The following is an 18,509-nucleotide window of genomic DNA, read 5'->3' on the forward strand; positions in this document are numbered from 1 at the left end:
AGATCAACCGAAGGACTTGTATGCATGCATATAAGCATAACCAATGGACATAAGACAGTGCGGGGTAGGGGAGGCCAGGGGATTGTCAAGGGCGGGGGGGGGGAAAAAGGACACATATGTAATACCCTTTGTAATACTTTAAGCAATAAATGAAATAAAATAAAATCCATTTTTTAAAAAAATACATTAAATAAAAAACAAAACAAAAAAAACCCCCAAAACAACAGAACCAATTACCGCATGAGATGCAGTATGATCACGTGGTAATCATTCGCTGAACGTTGTTTATGAGCAGTGACTTGTGGAATTAAATATGCAGACTATAGCTGTAGATACGTAATATTTATTTATGTTGGCAAATAACTGTTTCTTCCAACATATGGCTATTTGCTAAAATTTGTTAAAAATAACAGTAATTAACAATAAAAAAATAACCTGCTAATTTAATTATAAGCAAATCTTGGTTAAAAGCATTTTACAATTAACAGGGTGTTAATTTTCACCTATTACATATGGACCAGAAATTGCTTCCATTAAATTCGAAGTCCATTAAATCAAGGTCCATAAAATCAAGGGTTTACTGCATCCATCTATGCCACTACTGTCACTTGCTAGCATGGTCCCCCAATAAGATTTCAGGAGGGCAGGTGGTCTTATTTCAGCCTACTGCCTTCTTTTTAACAGACTACACCAAGGATGTCAAACTCAAAGGCTAACACGAGCCAAATAAACAAGGTTTAAATTTATGTGGGCCGCAAAAAAAGCCGAAAGCTTCAGTTTTCATAGAAACGTAGGTTTATTTCAATAGACATGCTGAATACAAAGGGCTGAAATAAATGAGTAATAGTTAACATAAAATAATAGAACATTTTAACAAAAATTATTATCTTTTTCTTCTTGAACATTAACTTACTTACCAGACATTAACAAGCGTAATGCAAATAAACCTATTTATCTTGTTCTCTGAAAGCGAAAAATTTCCTGTTGCACACACCAAACAAGTCAGTCCAAGACTAATGACATGGCAATTGGCTGCTAAAATATTCGCTGCTAGTATTAGTGGAGAGAAAGGGTGCGCCTGTGCGAAAGGTGCATAAGGGAAATGAATGCAACACGATTATAGTAATCGGTCATTAGCGAACGTTGTAGCTAGCTCTTAATAATTATGTAATTATGTATTAAAAATTAAGTTCCGAAATTTTTATTAAAATGTTTCTTACATACCGTTATATTGGCTGGGCCACAAAAATATTCACTGTGGGCCGCATGCGGCCCGTAGGTCATGAGTTTGACATGCTTGGACTACACACTGTAGCAACATCAATGTACAGTACTATAATTAACTGCTTAATAGATTCTTTTCTTTTTCAGTTTTATTGCTTAAAGTATTACAAAGGGTATTACATATGTCTCCTTTTTTCCCCCACCCTTGACAATCCCCTGGCCTCCCCTACCCCCCAGTGTCTTATGTCCATTGGTTATGCTTATATGCATCATATAAAGTCCTAGTTGTTAATAGATTCTTTTATGCATTGGACTATCTAAACAACATGAAGCCAGTGATCTGCCTGAAACAACAATGACAACTGAAGGCACTCCTGGGACCTTAAAGTAAATGAATACATGTCATATTTATTATTTTTGCAGGAAAAAAAAAAGAATCTTAACAGACTTAAATTTGACCATAAAGAAAAGTTAGTGAAATGAAGTTGCTGCTATAAGTTAATTAAACCCAGGATACACTTATCATGCCATGTTTATTCAAAACAGAAAAAATTACAATTCAACCCACTCTTGCATTTTCAACAGCAGTTAACAAAAAAAGTCTCCTATCTTGTAAGAAAATCATAATTGTCCACTAAGTTTGTAAAGAAACAAAATATGACTAATTTTTTCATAGTTTCCCAGGGAGGCAGTATGAGCAAAAGCTTCATGTAATCTTTTTTTTTAATATATTTTATTGATTTTTTTACAGAGAGGAAGGGAGAGGGATAGAGAGCCAGAAACATCAATGAGAGAGAAACATTGATCAGCTGCCTCCTGCACACGCCCGACCGGGGATGTGCCCGCAACCAAGGCACATACCCTTGACCAGAATCAAACCTGGGACTCTTCAGTCCACAGGCCGACGCTCTATCCACTGAGCCAAACCAGTCAGGGCAACTTTATGTGATCTTGAGCCTTTCATTTTCTTTCATCTGCAAGATGGACACAAGTAAACCTGCTTCATAAGATTGTTAAAAAAAAAAAAAAAGATCATAAAGGTCCTAGTACAATGTTTTTTACATAGTGAGCACTCAAAATGTTCCTTCTCCTCCTCATTATTATTCTGCTGTTCTTAGTCTTTGTTTCCTCTCTTACTATATTAAAATCCCTACACATAGGGTTGCTGTGAAAACTAAGCACATTGCTTGGTGAGTAAGAGGTACTTAATATAAGCCCATCATTCTCATCCCTTTACAGAACTATACTTATAAAGCCATGGGTTGGTAGGAAAAACACAGCAGCTTTTCAAAAACTGTGTATTTCCTTTTGGGAGGAGGGAGTGTAGACCAGAGTAGGAGGAAAAAGAAGATAAAGTTAATTATTATATAATACAGGCAGCCATTTAATTATATAATTAAATAATGACTTCAATGATTTCAAGTCATCATTTATAATAATCATGAAGGACCAGGTTAAAGTTAGCTAAAAAACACTCAGAGACAACTACATTTTTTTCTAAAGGAAAACAAAAACAACTTTATATACACACACAAAATTTAAGCATGAATTACTACAACATTTTAGAAATGACTTCAAAAACAGTCTCTTTTCATTGTCTTATGAAACCAAAACAACATTTTGAACTGGAGTTTAAAACATGAATTAACAGGAACCCACTAAGGTGATATTTATTGTTTTAAATTTTGCATTCTTCTGAAAGAAATACATGTGTACTAGACATAAGGAAATAAACATTTGTTTTCCTTACCTGCTGTGTTCCATCTGCACTTACAATAGGGGCAGATAGAAGAGAAATATCACTAGTTAAAATCTGAGATGTATCCAGTAGTGGTGGATGTTCTGCCATTATCAATAAGACATTAATATACCGGATAACTCTCCAACTCTGAAAAACAAAAATATATAGCATATGTATATATCTTTAAAATATGTTAAAATATGATACATCCAAGATTTGTTTTCTTAGGTTATATATTTGAGAGTATGTTTATTAAACCTGGGGCAGTGACACCAAAAGAAGGGATTAGGATAGAAAAAGCAACAGGAGAGTGCCTGGTGCTCTGATTTTGGTTCTCTAGAACTGTTTTAGGAAAAAGTGAGCCATAGTGGGCTGCTGTTAGTTCAATGAAAAGTCAGAGAAAGGGGGTCTGGGAAACAGTTCGGGGGAGTAAGCTCAGGATTAACTGCTGCTGCCAGCTGCTCTCCTGGCTGCAAGTTTTTTGAGGGCCCTTAGAGTATAGGAGAGAAAAGTAAAGATGCACGCCTGAGAGGGAAGAAAGTTATGGTTATGCTTCAGAGAGGGCCTCAAGATTTGTCTTATTCTTTAACCTAAAGAAATAGTCTTGTCAAAGGAAATTTTACAATATTCTGTTGACTACTTTTTAGTCAACAGACCATTTAAGGAAATACATTTCTTATAATTAACCAACTGTCTGTCATTATAGACAATAAACTAAGACCTAATAAAGCCAATATATCAGCACCTTCTATTTAAAATCTGTTTCTCTATCCCTTTCATCTCTACACAATATTTATTTAATTCAACTACTACACCACTTTAAACACTGGGATAGGCACTAAATGCAATGACTGAGTGAAGCAATTCTACCACTCTTTTTTTTTTTTTACGAGGAAAGATGATGATTATGAAAACTCAATCCCTCCTCATCATCCTATCAGTCTCTAGGAACTACATAGGAATTATGATTTTTCACTGATTCCTCAGACAGAGCAAAATGGCAGAAAAATTTGCTCAGGATTAGAATAAGACTCTTCAAGTCCTAACTTTTATGTTCTGATATTGGCCTTCTACCATTCTGGTTTTATTTTTCTTTTCTAAGTGACACCTACTTTACTATAAACCAAATCATTTCAGTGATAAAACCACATACATTTAGAAATCCTTAAACAGATGTCACTTGCATAAAAAGTAGAGGACCTGCATATGCAATTATTAGTTTATCACATATTTCAACCAATAAAACATCAGCCAATTACATGTTAGGATGAAAATTATCATAAATTTTATTGAATCTATACTGAAAGGCAAAATAAGAAACATTTTAGGATACCTAAATTGCAGCATTCTACAATTCAGTAGTGTCAAAGTGCTTAACTTTTCAAAACTTGTTTATAGTATTGCAGATGTCCTCATTTCCCCACATCTTTAATCCCCTACTTCCTTCCCTCATCCCACCCCAGGCTTTCACATTATTGTCTGTGTCCAGGGGTTATGCATGTATGTTCGTTGGTTGATTTATTTCAGTCCTCCAACCACCTCCCTTCTGAGATCTGCCAATCTGTTCCCTGTACCCATACCTCTGATCCTATTTTGTCATTTTATTTTATTCATTAGAATCCACATGTAAGTAAGATCATGTGATAATTGTCTTTCTCTGACTGGATTATTTCACTTAACATAATACTCTCCAGGTCCCTCCATGTGTGGCAAAGGGTAAGAGTTTCTTCTTTTTACAGCTGCATAACATTCCTGGGTAAATGTATCAAAGCTTTTTTATCCACTCATCTACCAACGGACACGTGGGCTGTTTCCAGATCTCGGGTATTGTAAATTGTGCTGCTTATGAACATCGGGGTGCATATATTCTTCCTAAGTAGTGTTTCATGTTTCTTAGGATATATTCCTAGAAGTGAGATCACTGAGTCAAATGGCAGCTCCATATTTATTTTGAGGAAACTTCATATGGGTTTTCCATAAAGGCTGCACCAGCCTGCATTCCCACTAACAGTGTGTACTACAGTTCCCTTTTCTCCACATTCTCACTAGCACTTGTCATTTGCTGATTTGTTGATGATAACCATTTTGACTGGTGTGAGGTGATACATCATTGTCATTTTAATTTGCACCTCTCTGATGACTAGTGACATTAAACATTCTTTTTATGTCTCTTTGCCATCTGTATGTCCACTTTGGAGAAGTGTCTAGTTAGGTCCTTTACCCATTTTTAAATTGGACTGTTGGTTTGCCTTTTGTTAAGTTGTAGGAGTTCCTTATATATTTTGGAAGTTAACCCTTTATCAGATGTATCATTGGCAAATATGTTCTCCCATACAGTGGGTTCCTTTCTCATTTTCTTGATGGTTTATTTGCTGTGCTGAAGCTGTTTATTTTGATACTAGAAGCCCAGTGCACAAAGATTCGCGCAATAGGCCTTTCTTCCCCAGGCTGCAGGCACTGGTTTTCTTCCAGGACCCAGGACCCAGGACCCAGGACCCAGGCCTTCAGAGCTTGGCCTCAAGGCTTGGCTTCTCTGCTGCGGCCGTAGCGAGGCTTGTCTTCTCCACTGCAGCTGCAGGGGAGAAACCAAGCCTCTTCAGTCTTCAGACTTCACTCTGGCCGGAGCCTTCAGTCTTCGCTCCACATCTGCGTATGCAAATTAACCGCCATCTTTGTTCGGTTAATTTGCATAGTCACTCTGATTGGCTGGTGGGCATAGTGGAGTGACATCAATTTGCATGTTTCTATTTTATTAGTGTAGACTAGAGGCCCGGTGCACAAAAATTTGTGCACTCAGGGTGGAAAGGGGGTACCTCAGCCCGGCCTGTGCCCTCTCTCAGTCTGGGAGTCATTCCCAGTCTTTCTGCTGTTAGGGTCAAGTTTGCATATTACCCTTTTACTATATAGGATAGAGGCCTGGTGCACGAGTGGGGGCTGGCTGGTTTGTCCTGAAAGGTGTCCCAGATCAGGGTGGGGGTCCCGCTTGGGTGCCTGGCCAGCCTGGATGAGAGGATGATGGCTGTTTGCAGCTGGTCACACCCGTTTCAAGGTGGGGGTCCCTACTGGGGTGTCTGGCCAGTTTGGTTGAGGGGCTGAGGGCCGTTTTCAGGCTGGCGAGTGACTGAACTCTCAACCTCTCCTTTTTTATTCTGGGATTTATTTACCTTCTATGGCTGTCACTGGAGCTGAGAGCCGGCTTTAGTCTGCAGCTCGGCTCCAGCTTGAGGCCTCGACTGCTGAAAGCAGGTATCTGGGTTTGTTTGGCTTCTATAATTGAAACACTGTTGCAACTCCACCTCTGAGGCCCGGCTGGCTGAAAGCAGGTTTCTGGGGTTTGTTTAGCTTCTATAATTGCAACATTGTTTCTTTTAGTGCAGCTCAGAGGCTGGCAGAGGGAGGTGGGGAACTTTGGCTTCCTCCATCACTGGAGCAAGCAAGCCTCCTGTTCGCTTCAGCTGCCTGACTGCCGGCCGCCATCTTGGTTGGCAGTTAATTTGCATATCTTGCTGATTAGCCAAAGAGAAGGGTAGTGAAGTTACGGTTAATTACCACGTTTCTCTATTATTAGGTAGGATATCTCATTTGTTTATTTTCTTTTGTTTCCCTTGCCCTAGGACAGTGGTCGGCAAACTCATTAGTCAACAGAGCCACATATCAACAGTACAATTGAAATTTCTTTTGAGAGCCAAATTTTTTAAACTTAAACTATATAGGTAGGTACACTGTTATTAACTTAATTAGGATACTCCTAAGGCTTAGGAAGAGCCACACTCAAGGGGCCAAAGAGCCACATGTGCCTCGTGAGCCACAGTTTGCTGACCATTGCCCTAGGAGATGTATAGGCAAATACATTGCTATGAGAGATGTCTGAGATTTTGCTGCCTATGGTTTCTTCTAGTATTTTTATGGTATCATCACTTACACTTAAGGTTTTTGTAAAATCCATTTTGAGATTATTCTTATGTATGATATAAGTTGGTGGTATAGTTTCATTCTTTTGCATGTATTCATCCAATTTTCCCAACACCATTTATTAAAGAGATTGAATTGACTCTATTGTGTGCTTTTGCCTCCTTTGTCAAATATAATTAAGCATAATGGCTTGGGTAAATTTCTGGGTTATCTGTTCTGTTCCATTGATCAATATGCCTGTTCTTTTACCAGTACCAGGCTGTTTTGATTACAGTGGCTTTGCAGTATAACTTGATATCTGGTATTATGATTCCTCCAACTTTGTTCTTCTCTTTCAAGGTTGCTGTGGTTGCTGGAGTTTTTCATTTTTTTGTTCCATATAAATTTTTGAAATATTTGTTCAAGAGCTGTGAAATATACCATTGGTATTTTAACAGGGATTACACTGAATCTATAGATTGCTTTAGTGTGAACATTTTAATGATGTTAATTCTTCCAATCCATGAACATGGTGTATGCTTCCAGTTGTTTGTATCTTCCTCTATTTCTTTTTTCAGTATCTTGTAGTTTTCCGAGTACAGGTCTTTGTCATCTTTTTTAAAAAAATATATATTTTATTGATTTTTTACAGAGAGCAAGGGAGAGAGATAGTCAGAAACATCGATGAGAGAGAAACATCTATCAGCCGTCTCCTGCACATCCCCCACTGGGGATGTGTCCGCAACCCAGGTACATGTCCTTGACCGGAATCGAACCTGGGACCTTTCAGTCCACAGGCCGACGCTCTATCCTCTGAGCCAAACCGGTTTCGGCGGTCTTTGTCATCTTGAGTTAAGTTTATTCCTAGGTAAAAACTTGTTTTATTTATTGCAATGGTAAATGGGATTTTTGTTGTTAATCCTCACCTCAGGATATTTTTTCCACTAATTTTCTAGAGAGAATGGTAGAGAAAGGAGTGGGGGACAGAGAGAAAAAAAATCCATGTGAGAGATACGTGGTTGCCTCATACACATCCTGACTGTGGCCAGGAATCAAGCATGCAACTCAAGTACATGCCGTTGACTAAGAATCAACCCTGTGACCCTATGGTTTGGGGGCCTACGCTCCAACCACGGAGTGACACCAGCTAAGGCAATGGGATTGTAATTTTTTATTTTTTTTAGTTTCTCTTTCTGAGACTTCATTATTGGTATATAAAAATGCCATCAATTTCTGGATGCTACTTTTGTTTTCTGCTAGTTGGCCAAATTCATTTATTAATTACTTTTTGATAGAGTCTTTAGGGTTTTCTATATACAACATCATGCCATCTGCAAATAATGATAGCTTTACTTCCTCCTTTCCAATTTGGATGCCTTTTTTTTTCTTGACCTATCACTGTGGCTAGTACTTTCAGTACTATGTTGAATGAGAAATGAAAGGGGACATCCCTATTTTGTTCCCCGTTTTAAGGGAAATGCTTTTAGTTTTTGACCATTATGATGTTGGCTGTATATTTTTTTCATATGTAGGCCTTTATTATGTTGAGGTATGACCCCTCTATTCCCACCTTAGTGAGAGTTTTTATCATATATGGGTGCTGGATTCTGTCAAATGCTTTTTCTGCATCTATTGATATATTCATCTGATTTTTATCCTTCATTTTATGTGGTGTATTGCATTTATTGACTCATGAATACTATACCAACTTTGAGTCCCCAAAATAAATCCCAGTTGGTCATGGTGTATGATTTTTATAATATACTAGGGGCTCGGTGCACGAAATTCGTGCACTGGGTGTGTGTGTGGAGTGGGGAGTGTCCCTCAGCCCAGCCTGCCCCCTCTCACATATTGGGAGCCCTCAGGCGTTGACCCCAATCACCCTCCAATTGCAGGATCAGCCCCTTACCCAGGCCTGACGCCTCTGCCAGAGGTGTCAGGCTTGGACAGGGGACCCCCATCTCCCTCTGATCGCTTGCTCCCCCCCCCGCCCAAGCCTGAGGCCTCTGACCCAGGCATCAGGCCTGGGCAGGCGACCCCAAGCCCCCAGCCCAGGCCTGATGCCGCGGGCCCAGGCTGCAGGCCTGGGCAGGGGACCCCCAGCTCCCCGCGGTGGCAGGCTCCGCCCCTGCCCCGGCCTAATGCCTCTGGCCGAGGCATTAGGCCTGGGCAGGGAACCCCCAGCTCCCCGCGGTGGCAGGCTCCGCCCCTGCCCCGGCCTAATGCCTCTGGCCGAGGCATTAGGCCTGGGCAGGGAACCCCCAGCTCCCCGCGGTGGCAGGCTCCGCCCCTGCCCCGGCCTAATGCCTCTGGCCGAGGCATTAGGCCTGGGCAGGGAACCCCCAGCTCCCCGCGGTGGCAGGCTCCGCCCCTGCCCCGGCCTAATGCCTCTGGCCGAGGCATTAGGCCTGGGCAGGGAACCCCCAGCTCCCCGCGGTGGCAGGCTCCGCCCCTGCCCAGGCCTAACGCCTCTGGCCGAGGCATCCGGCTTGGGCAGCGGGGACCCGCAGTGGCAGCGGGGGGGGCGCCGCGATCATGCAGGCTCCGCCCCTACCCCTGCAGGACGCCTCTGGCTGAGGCATCCGGCCTGGGCAGCGGGGACCCACAGATGCAGCGGCTCCACGATCATGGGCTCCACTTTAGGCCCAGGCAAGGGACCCCTCGCTCCCGGGACTGCCAGCTTCGACCATGCCTAGCTCCCATCACTGTGCATTGTGCCCACATATGCAAATTAACCGCCATCTTTGTTGTCAGTTAACTGCCATCTGAGTTGGCAGTTAATTTGCATATAGCCCTGATTAGCCAATGAAAAGGTTAGCGTCGTACGTCAATTATCATTTTTCTCTTTTATTAGTGTAGATTGCTGCTTCCTATTTGCTAATATTTTGTTCATCAGGGATACTGGCCTATAATTTTCTTTCTGTGTAGTGTCTTTATGTGGTTTTGGAACTAGGATAATGCTGGCCTTGTAGACAGAGTTTAGAAGTCTTCCTTCTTCTTGAAAATTTTTTGGAACAATTTGAGGAGGATGGGTGTCAGTTCTTCTTTGAATGTTTGGTAAAATTCACCTGTGAAGCCATTTGTAGTAAGACTTTTGTTTGCTGGAAGTTTTTTGATTACTGCTTCATTAGTTTTTATAGATCTAGTCAGGCTTTCTGATTCTTCCTGATTGAATTTGGGAAGATTCTAGGAAATTGTTCATTTCACCCAAATTGTCCAATTTGTTGGCATATATATAGTTGTTCATAGAAAATGTTTTATTTATTTAAAATCTTGAATCTTTGCAGAAACTCTCATACAAGTTGATTAACCTAAGGACAATTTTCTTTGGAGATACATAAAAACCGTTGTAAGATTTTAAAAAATATTCAATACAGGCATCTACTTCATGATTTGGTATATAAGTCCATAACATAAAACATCCTCATAAAATGCATGCAATGTAAGCATAACAGGTATATATTTATATAAATATTACCTATTGTATATATATGTGTATATGAGTATATATGAATATAGAGAAAAGGGGTACACAAATCTAACTTCTGGTTTAATCTGTATTGGTATATTTTCTAAAATTCAATGAAATTACTGAATACTTTAAATCATGTTAAATAATTTTACTCCATGGCATATACAAAAGAATGATAAAATGGGAATGAGTCAATTTATTATTTTCACTCTTGCATTTAGTTTAAGAAGAAACATTTTAGGGAAGCTAACTACTCAGGATTAACAAGAGTTAAAAGTTTTAAGTAATTCATTTTCTGTAAATTAGTAAATTTTTAAAAATAACCATTGGGTAATTTTTATTTTGTCATTTTATTGTATTTACCAATGACCCGGTGCACGAAATTTGTGCACATTAAAAGGGAAATAATTAGAGGAAATATTTTAATATTGCTATTTGCCCTTTCTCTATAATAGAAGTGTCAGAGATGAAAGAAAATTAGTAAAATGTATATAAAAATCTCCCTCCTGTCAGAGGCTGGGCCATGCCACGGGAACCAGAGTCAAGTCCCTGACCACCACGTGCACCTCAAAATCACACAAGACCCAGACCTGGCTGGCCCAACCCACATTGGGCTAGATCCAGACCCGGCTGACCCCACCCCCGTCAAGGCCCGCCAGGTGGGGGGTGCGGCCTCAGGTCCCCCATCAAGCCCTGCCAGGCGGGTGGTGCAGCCTCAGGTCCCCTGCCCCAGCCCAGCGTCACGCAGCCTCAGGTCCCTGCTGCTTGCTCATTAAGGCTTGTTACAGAACTCGGCCTCTGCTGTGGACGCAGCCATCTTGTGTTACAGAATCCCTGCCTCCGCTATGGGCGCAGTCATCTTGTATTAGGAAATCCTTGACTCCACTGTGGGTGCAGCCATCTGGTGTTACAGAATCCCTGCCTCCGCTGTTGGTGTAGCCATTATGACCGTTACGGCATGATGCTCAATTTGCATATTCCCCCTTTATTAGATAAGGTAATTTTAAATATGTTTTACCAAAACTGCAAATCACATTATTTAAATTTTAGTAAGTAATCCTGAAATTACAACCATAGTTTGGTTTCAAGAGGTGATAAGACTACAATACAAGCTTTACAAATACAAATTTCTCCTGAACCACCAATTAATTCCAAAAACACTGCTAGTATAGACTGGATCTGAAGCTATATGCTAAGTTTCAATATTATCATTCTAGTGAAGTGTTATCTCATTTCATTTTTGGTAAGCAATAATCCACTTAAAGTTTCACTTAAAAATGTTTTCATTTAAGAATTGATTTCTTGTATGGCCATATTCATCATACTAGAGGCAAAGTAGTTGGTTTTATTTCAGCTTGCGAATTGAAAACTTCGGTCATGCAACTGAAATGTCACATTTAAGAATCTAAAAATTCCTGAATTCTTGCACAGGGAACACTGTTACCTTCTTTCAATCAATTTCTTCTAATTGTGTTACTACTCACTTCCTACATTCTTATCTTGTGACAACACACACCCACTTATTTTAAGTTATGCATTTATTTTTACTTTTTTAAATAAAGTACTTTGATGTAAAAAAGGGAGAAAGAGTGATTTCTTGCATTTGCTAATTTCCGTGAAATAAATACTCCTCTATGTCTCATTTCAAGTTATCATGATTTAATATTCACATGAAAATTTGTGAATTTTTAACAATCAACTTTTGTATACAATTACAAGATGGCTCTAGCATTTCAATGTTTATATCTATACAAGAGGCCCAGTGCACAAAATTCGTGCATTGTGTGTGTGTGTGTGTGTGTGTGTGTGTGTGTCCCTCAGCCTGACCTGCACCCTCACCAATCTGGGAGCCCTCAGGGGATGTCCTACTGATGGCTTAGGTCCGCTCCCCGTGGTTCTCTGCTCTCTGAGGGGTCTGCCTCCTCCACACGGCAGTGACTGCCAAGCAGGATGTGCTGGATGCTGCCTGCGGGCCACGCTTGCCTGCTCCCTGGTTGACACGGTGACGGCCAAGCAGGCTGTGCTGGAAGCTGCCTGCGGGCCATGCTTGCCTGCTCCCCAGTCGCAGTGGCGACTGCCACGCAGGCCATGCAGTGCTTGGAGCTGCCTCCTCCCTGCTGTCAGTCTCCGCGGAAGCAATGAGGTTAATTTGCACACTCACTCCTGATTGGCTGGTGGGCATCATGAAGATATGGTCAATTTGCACCTTTCTCTTTTATTATTGTAGGCTAGAGGCCTGGTGCACAAAAAACTGACAGGGTTCCCTCAGCCCAGCCTGGCCCCTCTCACAGTCCGGGAGCCCTCAGGGGATGTCCTACTAATGGCTTAGGCAGGGAGAGGTCCTAAGCTGCAGTCTGGCCTCCCTCTGCAGGAGGCAACCAGCCAATCAGGGGAAGACACCACCTCCATCACCCCCTGGCTGCTGCTGCCTCTGGCTTCCCTCTGTGGGAGGCAAGGTGATGCCCCTATAACACTTCCTCTGCCTGAGCCTCAGCCCTCGCAGCCACCGTGGCTTGCCTGAGTCTCCACTCAGCCCTTGTTACCTAAGCTTCAGGCCCTCACAGAGGCAGCCACCATCCGTGGCTTGCTTGAGCCTTGGGCCAGCCCTGGGCAGTGGCTACCGCCATCCATGGCTTGTCAGCACCTCAGGCCAGCCCTGGGCAGTGGCTGCCGCCATTCACGGCTTATCTGCGCCTCAGGCAGCCGCTGTGGCTTTATCCAGAAGGACATCTGGATGGTCGTCCGGAAGACGCCCAGTCTAATTAGTATACTACCCTTTTATTAGTATAAACTAGAGGCCTGGTGCACAAAATTCATGCATGGCCGGCAATCGAAGCGCAGCTGTCTGGCGTGGAAGGGCAGGTCCCAGCTAACCTCTGGGCCCTGGGCAGCACATACTCCCTTCCGCCTGAATCACAGCACCTAAGTCTCCATGCGGAGATGTGGTGAGCGCAGCCAAATGCTGCGGGCCAGGGTGCATCGTGGGCCTCTGTCCCACCCAGCAGTGCTGCACAGAAGCCAGGCAGGCAGCGCACTCTCTCCTGGCCGGCCTTGCACACCAGCTCCTGCATGAGGAGCCAGACGAGCCTCTGTGGTCCCAGCGGCTCGGCCCAGCTCACTGGGAAGACACCACGCAAAGGCGGGGCAGGCTCCTCGTGGGAGCCCAGCACCTGAGCATGGGGACTTCCCCGTTGCACAAGCCCTGGTGTACTGGGGGAGGGTAGGAGGGGGTGAGCGAGCTCAGCGGACACAGCGTTCTCACTACACCTCCGGTCCCCATCACCCCTGCCCCCAAGTAGCCAGCAAGAGGTCACAGCGTGTCACCAATGTCTACAATGTTCTATGCCGCCCCCTGGTGGTCAACTGATGTCATAACCAGCGGTCAAACTCCCAGTCTCCTGGTTGAATGACCGCATGAGAGGGCAATTTGCACATTAGGCTTTTATTATATAGAATTTGTATATCAATATTCAACTATCATTGTAGTAATCCTATATAATAAAGAGATAATATGCAAATTGACCCTCACTCCATCATACCATCACAAAATGGCTTCACCCACAGCGGAAACGGGGTTCCCATAACAAGCCATAACGAGTGATCAGCAGGACCCTTAGACTGTATGGTGTGGGCCGGGGACCTGAGGCTGCACTCCCCTGCCTGGTGGGGCTTGACGGGGGACCTCAGGACGCACCTCCCGCCCAGCGGGGCTTTACAGGGGACCTGAGGCCATGCCCCCAACATGGCAGGGTTTGACGGGGGACCTGAGGCCATGCCCCCAGGCCATGCCCAACATAGCACAGCGCGACGGGGGACCTGAGGCCATGCCCTCCACCCCAGCACTGGGCCGGGGGACCTTAGGCCGTGTCCCCCACCCTGGTGCCGGGGGATGTGAGGCTGTGCCCCCGCCCAGTGGGGCTTGACAGGGGTGGGGCCCGCATGTGGGTGGGCAGGGACTTGACTCTGGGTCCCACAGCGTGCCCCAGACCCTGATAGGAGGAAGATTTTCATATACATTTTACTAATTTTCTTTCATCTCTGATACTTCTATTATAAAGGGCAAATAGCAATATTAAAATATTTCCTCTAATTAATTCCCTTTTAATGTGCACAAATTTTGTGCACCGGGCCACTAATAACATAATAAAATGTTAACATTTTAGGAATTTGAGTGAAGAAAATCTGTAAGTCTGACATTTTAATTAATGTCAAATTAAACTATTTAAAAATATTAATGTCAGGTTGCATATCTGAATGTAAAGGTAAAACAAAAAAGCTTCTAAAAGAAAATACAAAAAAGTACCTTAATAACTGTAGGACAGAGATTTTTTCAAACAGGATATAAATTATATTTCTTAAGTCATAGAGAAAAAGAATGATATACTGAACTTCATTAAAACTAATAACTGCTATTCATTAAGATTTATCTTTAAGAGAATGAAAAGGCAAATCAGACTGGAAGATATTTATAACATACATACTGAAAAATACCATATTTAGAATACAGGGTGGGGCAACAGTAGGTTTACAATTGTTTGTATGGAAAACTGCCGGACTGACCAGCAGACCCTGAGCAATGGATGAACAGATTACTTTGACGTAGGTTTCTGTGAAAAAGAGGGTTAAGGAACTTTTTACTTCAGTAGTAAAAGCAGTCCTGTTCGCCTGCCTTATTGGCTTTTTATTTTAACAGTTTGAACTCAAATTAACATTGAGATACAATCAGCAGGGCAAGTATTCTTAAGAAAGTATATGCTTCTACAAGACCAAGTCTTTAAAGACTATACATAGAGATTCTAGCAAAACACCCCAGGGGATTGGACTTGTTTGGAAAAGTCAAGGTAGGGGCTGCCGCCTTCAGCAAGGTCCCCTCAGAGGCCCCCCAACCTTTCAAAGAATACTCCTTACAGACATTCCAACCAAGTCCTGTGCTTCCCCACAGAAAATAATACAATTAATACATAATAATAGAAGAATAAACTGTGTTTCATGTATCCACAACTATAAACCTACTTTCACCCCACCCGGCATACACAGGCTTCCTACAAATTGATTTTTTTTTAAAAAGAAACAAACAAATGTCAAGGGACCTGAATATGCTCTTCACAAAAAACTGTAAACTCAAGACAGGTTTTATATGTAAATTATAAACTCAAGACAGGTTTTATATGTAAATTATAAACTCAAGACAGGTTTTATATGTAAATTGTAAAATTGCAAACTCAAGACAGGTTTTATATATATAAAGATTCTCAAATTATTACTAGGCAAAAGCTAATTTAAAACCATAAAATACTCCCATGTCACAATATCAAGTATTAATGATGCTACAGAGTAATTGGCACACTCATGCAGAATGAAAACTCAAAATCACTTTGGGAACCAATTTGATATTATCTACCAAAGTTGAACATATTAAGTATTCTATGACTTATTTATAATCCAGTTATTAGATCCTAGCGTATACCAGAAAGAAATGCATGCACTTGTGCACCAAAAGATAAGTAAATGATGGCACACAGCAGCATTATTCTTTAATAGCTCAAGACTATAAATATCCTAAACAACCCTCCACAGTAAATGGTAAACCATATCTGATTCATCCAATTGGATAACTATACAATGAAAATTAATGAACTTGTGATACAGGGAACAACATGAACAAATTTCACAAATATAAGGAGGGTGAAAAACAGACACAGAAGAGTATATATACTATACAACTTTTTAAATACAAAGTTCAAAAACCGATAAAACCAATCTATATTATTAAAAGTCAAGATAGCAAAAGGTGCCTTTAGAGATGAAGAAAGGATGGAGAGTGGAAGAAGCATAAAGGCAGTTTATGAGGTGCTGGTACTGTTCTATGTCTTGACTTGGGACATTTATATGGTAGCTGCCATTGCAGTATGCATTGAGCTATATACACTGATATAGAGAGTGAGACAAAAGTAAATTTAAGTTGTTCTTATGGAAAATAATAGAACAACCAATCAATAATAATACCAGAATAAACAGTTTCGAGTACTCACACCTGTGAACCCACTTTTGCCCCACCCTATATATGTACTTTTCCATGTATATGTCAATAAAAATTTTTTAAGTTAAAATGACCACATGGTGATCTAAACTGATAGAGAAAAAAGCATTTGACAAGATTCAATGCCCTTTCATGATAAAGAACACTCAAACTAGTAATAGAAGGAAATTATCTCAACATATTAAAGGCCACACATTAAAGGCCAGTGGCTAACATCATACTCAGTGACTAAAGACTGAGAACTTTTCCTCGAAGATTGGGAACAAGGTAAGATGACCACTCTCTCACCACATCCACTCATAGTATGGGAAGTCCTAGCCAGAGCAGTTAGGCCTGAAGAAAAAAAAAACACAAAAAGGCACCCAACTTGGAAAGGAAGAAGTAAAACTACCTTTGTTCACAGATAACATGATCTTATATGTAGGAAATCCTAAAGGTTAAAAAAAAACAACACACAAAAAAACAAACACAACCTGTTAGAACCAATAAACAAATTCAGTAAAAAAGCAGATATAACACCAAAACACAACAGTTGCATTTCTATACACTAGCCAATTAATCTGAAAGGGAAATTAATAAAAAAAATTCCATCTACAACTGCATCAAAAAGAATACAATACCTAGAAATAAATCTAATCAAGGAGATGAAAGATTTATATACTGAAAACTGACAAAATATTGCTAAAAAATTAAAGAAGACATTCTGGAAACATACCCTGTGTTCACCATTGGAAGACAGAATATTGTTAAGATATCCATACTACTCTAAGCAATCTACAAAATCAATGCAATCCCTATCAAAATCTAAGTGGCTTTTTTTTTAGATATAGAAAAATTCATTATAAATTTCATATGGAATCTGAAGGGACCCCCGAACAGCCAAAATAATTTTGAAAAAGAAGAGCAAAGTAGGAAGATTCAAAATTCCCGATTTCAAGATGCATTACAAAGCCAGAGTAATCAAAACTGTGTGGTATTGGTATGAAGACAAATATACCGATGGAATAGAATAGAGAGACCAGAAATAAACTCTCATGTTTACGGTCAAATGATATTCAACAAGAGTGCAAAACCACATGACGGGGAAAGGACAGTCGCTCCAACAAATGCTGATGGGAAAACTGCGTATCTTCTTTTAAAAGAAAAAAGTTGGACCTGCAACTTACACCATATATAAAATTAACTCACAATAGAATTAAGACCTAAGTGTAAGACCCACAATTATAAAGCTTCAAGAAGAAAACATGAAAAATGCTTTATGGCATTAGACTTGATAAAGACTTCCTAGATATAACACCAAAAGTGAAGACCATAAAAGCAAAAATGAAAATGGGACTATATCAAACTTGAAAATTTTTGTGCATCAGAGGGCACATTCAACAGAGTGAAAAGGCAACCTACAGAATGGGAAAAAATATTTGCAAACTTTGCTCCAGTTGCTATAAAATACCACAGACTGGGTGGCTTAAAGAACAAACAGTTATTTTCATGGTTCTTTTTTAAAATATATATATATTTTATTGATGATTTCAGAGAGGAAAGGAGAGGGAGAGAGAGAGAAACATCAATGATGAGAGAGAAGCATTAATCTGCTGCCTCCTGCATATCCCCTAATGGAGATCAAGCCCGCAACCCAGGCATGTGCCCTTGACTGAAATCAAAACTGGGATTAGGGCATTATCATGGTTCTGGAGTTTGGGAAGTCCAAGGTCTGGGTGCCAGCATCATCAGGTTTTTGGTGAGGACCCTCTTTCTGGCTTGCTAAGTAAGAGCCACTTTCTTTTCTTTTTTTAATTAAATCTTTATTGTTCAGATTATTACATTTGTTCCTCTTTTTCCCCCTCATAACTCCCCCCCTCCCAGTTCCCGCCCCACCCTCCGCCCTCACTCCCCACCCATTGTCCTCGTCCATAGATGCACGATTATTGTCCAGTCTCTTCCCGCATCCCCCACACCCCTTTCCCCACCAAGAATAGCCAGTCCATTCCCTTTCTATGCCCCTGATTCTATTAAAATCACCAGTTCATTCTGTTCATCAGATTATTCACTTGATTTTCAGATTCACTTGTTGATAGGTGTGTATTTGTGAAGGCCAAGAGCAAAAGACAAAGAGAGAATCTTAAAAGCATGTTACCAAATTT

General features: G+C 41.1%; 1 protein-coding gene across 1 annotated transcript in view; it reads right to left on the minus strand.

Annotated features, from left to right (window-relative positions):
• Positions 1 to 18,509, minus strand: part of FNDC3A (fibronectin type III domain containing 3A) — a 225,287-nt gene that overhangs the window by 176,496 nt on the left and 30,282 nt on the right. The window contains exon 2 of the mRNA XM_006762728.2: positions 2,975 to 3,112. Coding sequence (XP_006762791.1) covers positions 2,975 to 3,073 — 99 coding nt within the window. The 5' untranslated portion in view covers positions 3,074 to 3,112. The remainder of the gene's footprint in view (positions 1 to 2,974; positions 3,113 to 18,509) is intronic.

This window comes from Myotis davidii, unplaced genomic scaffold, assembly GCF_000327345.1.
Source record: "Myotis davidii unplaced genomic scaffold, ASM32734v1 scaffold679, whole genome shotgun sequence".
Taxonomy (NCBI): Eukaryota; Metazoa; Chordata; class Mammalia; order Chiroptera; family Vespertilionidae; genus Myotis; species Myotis davidii.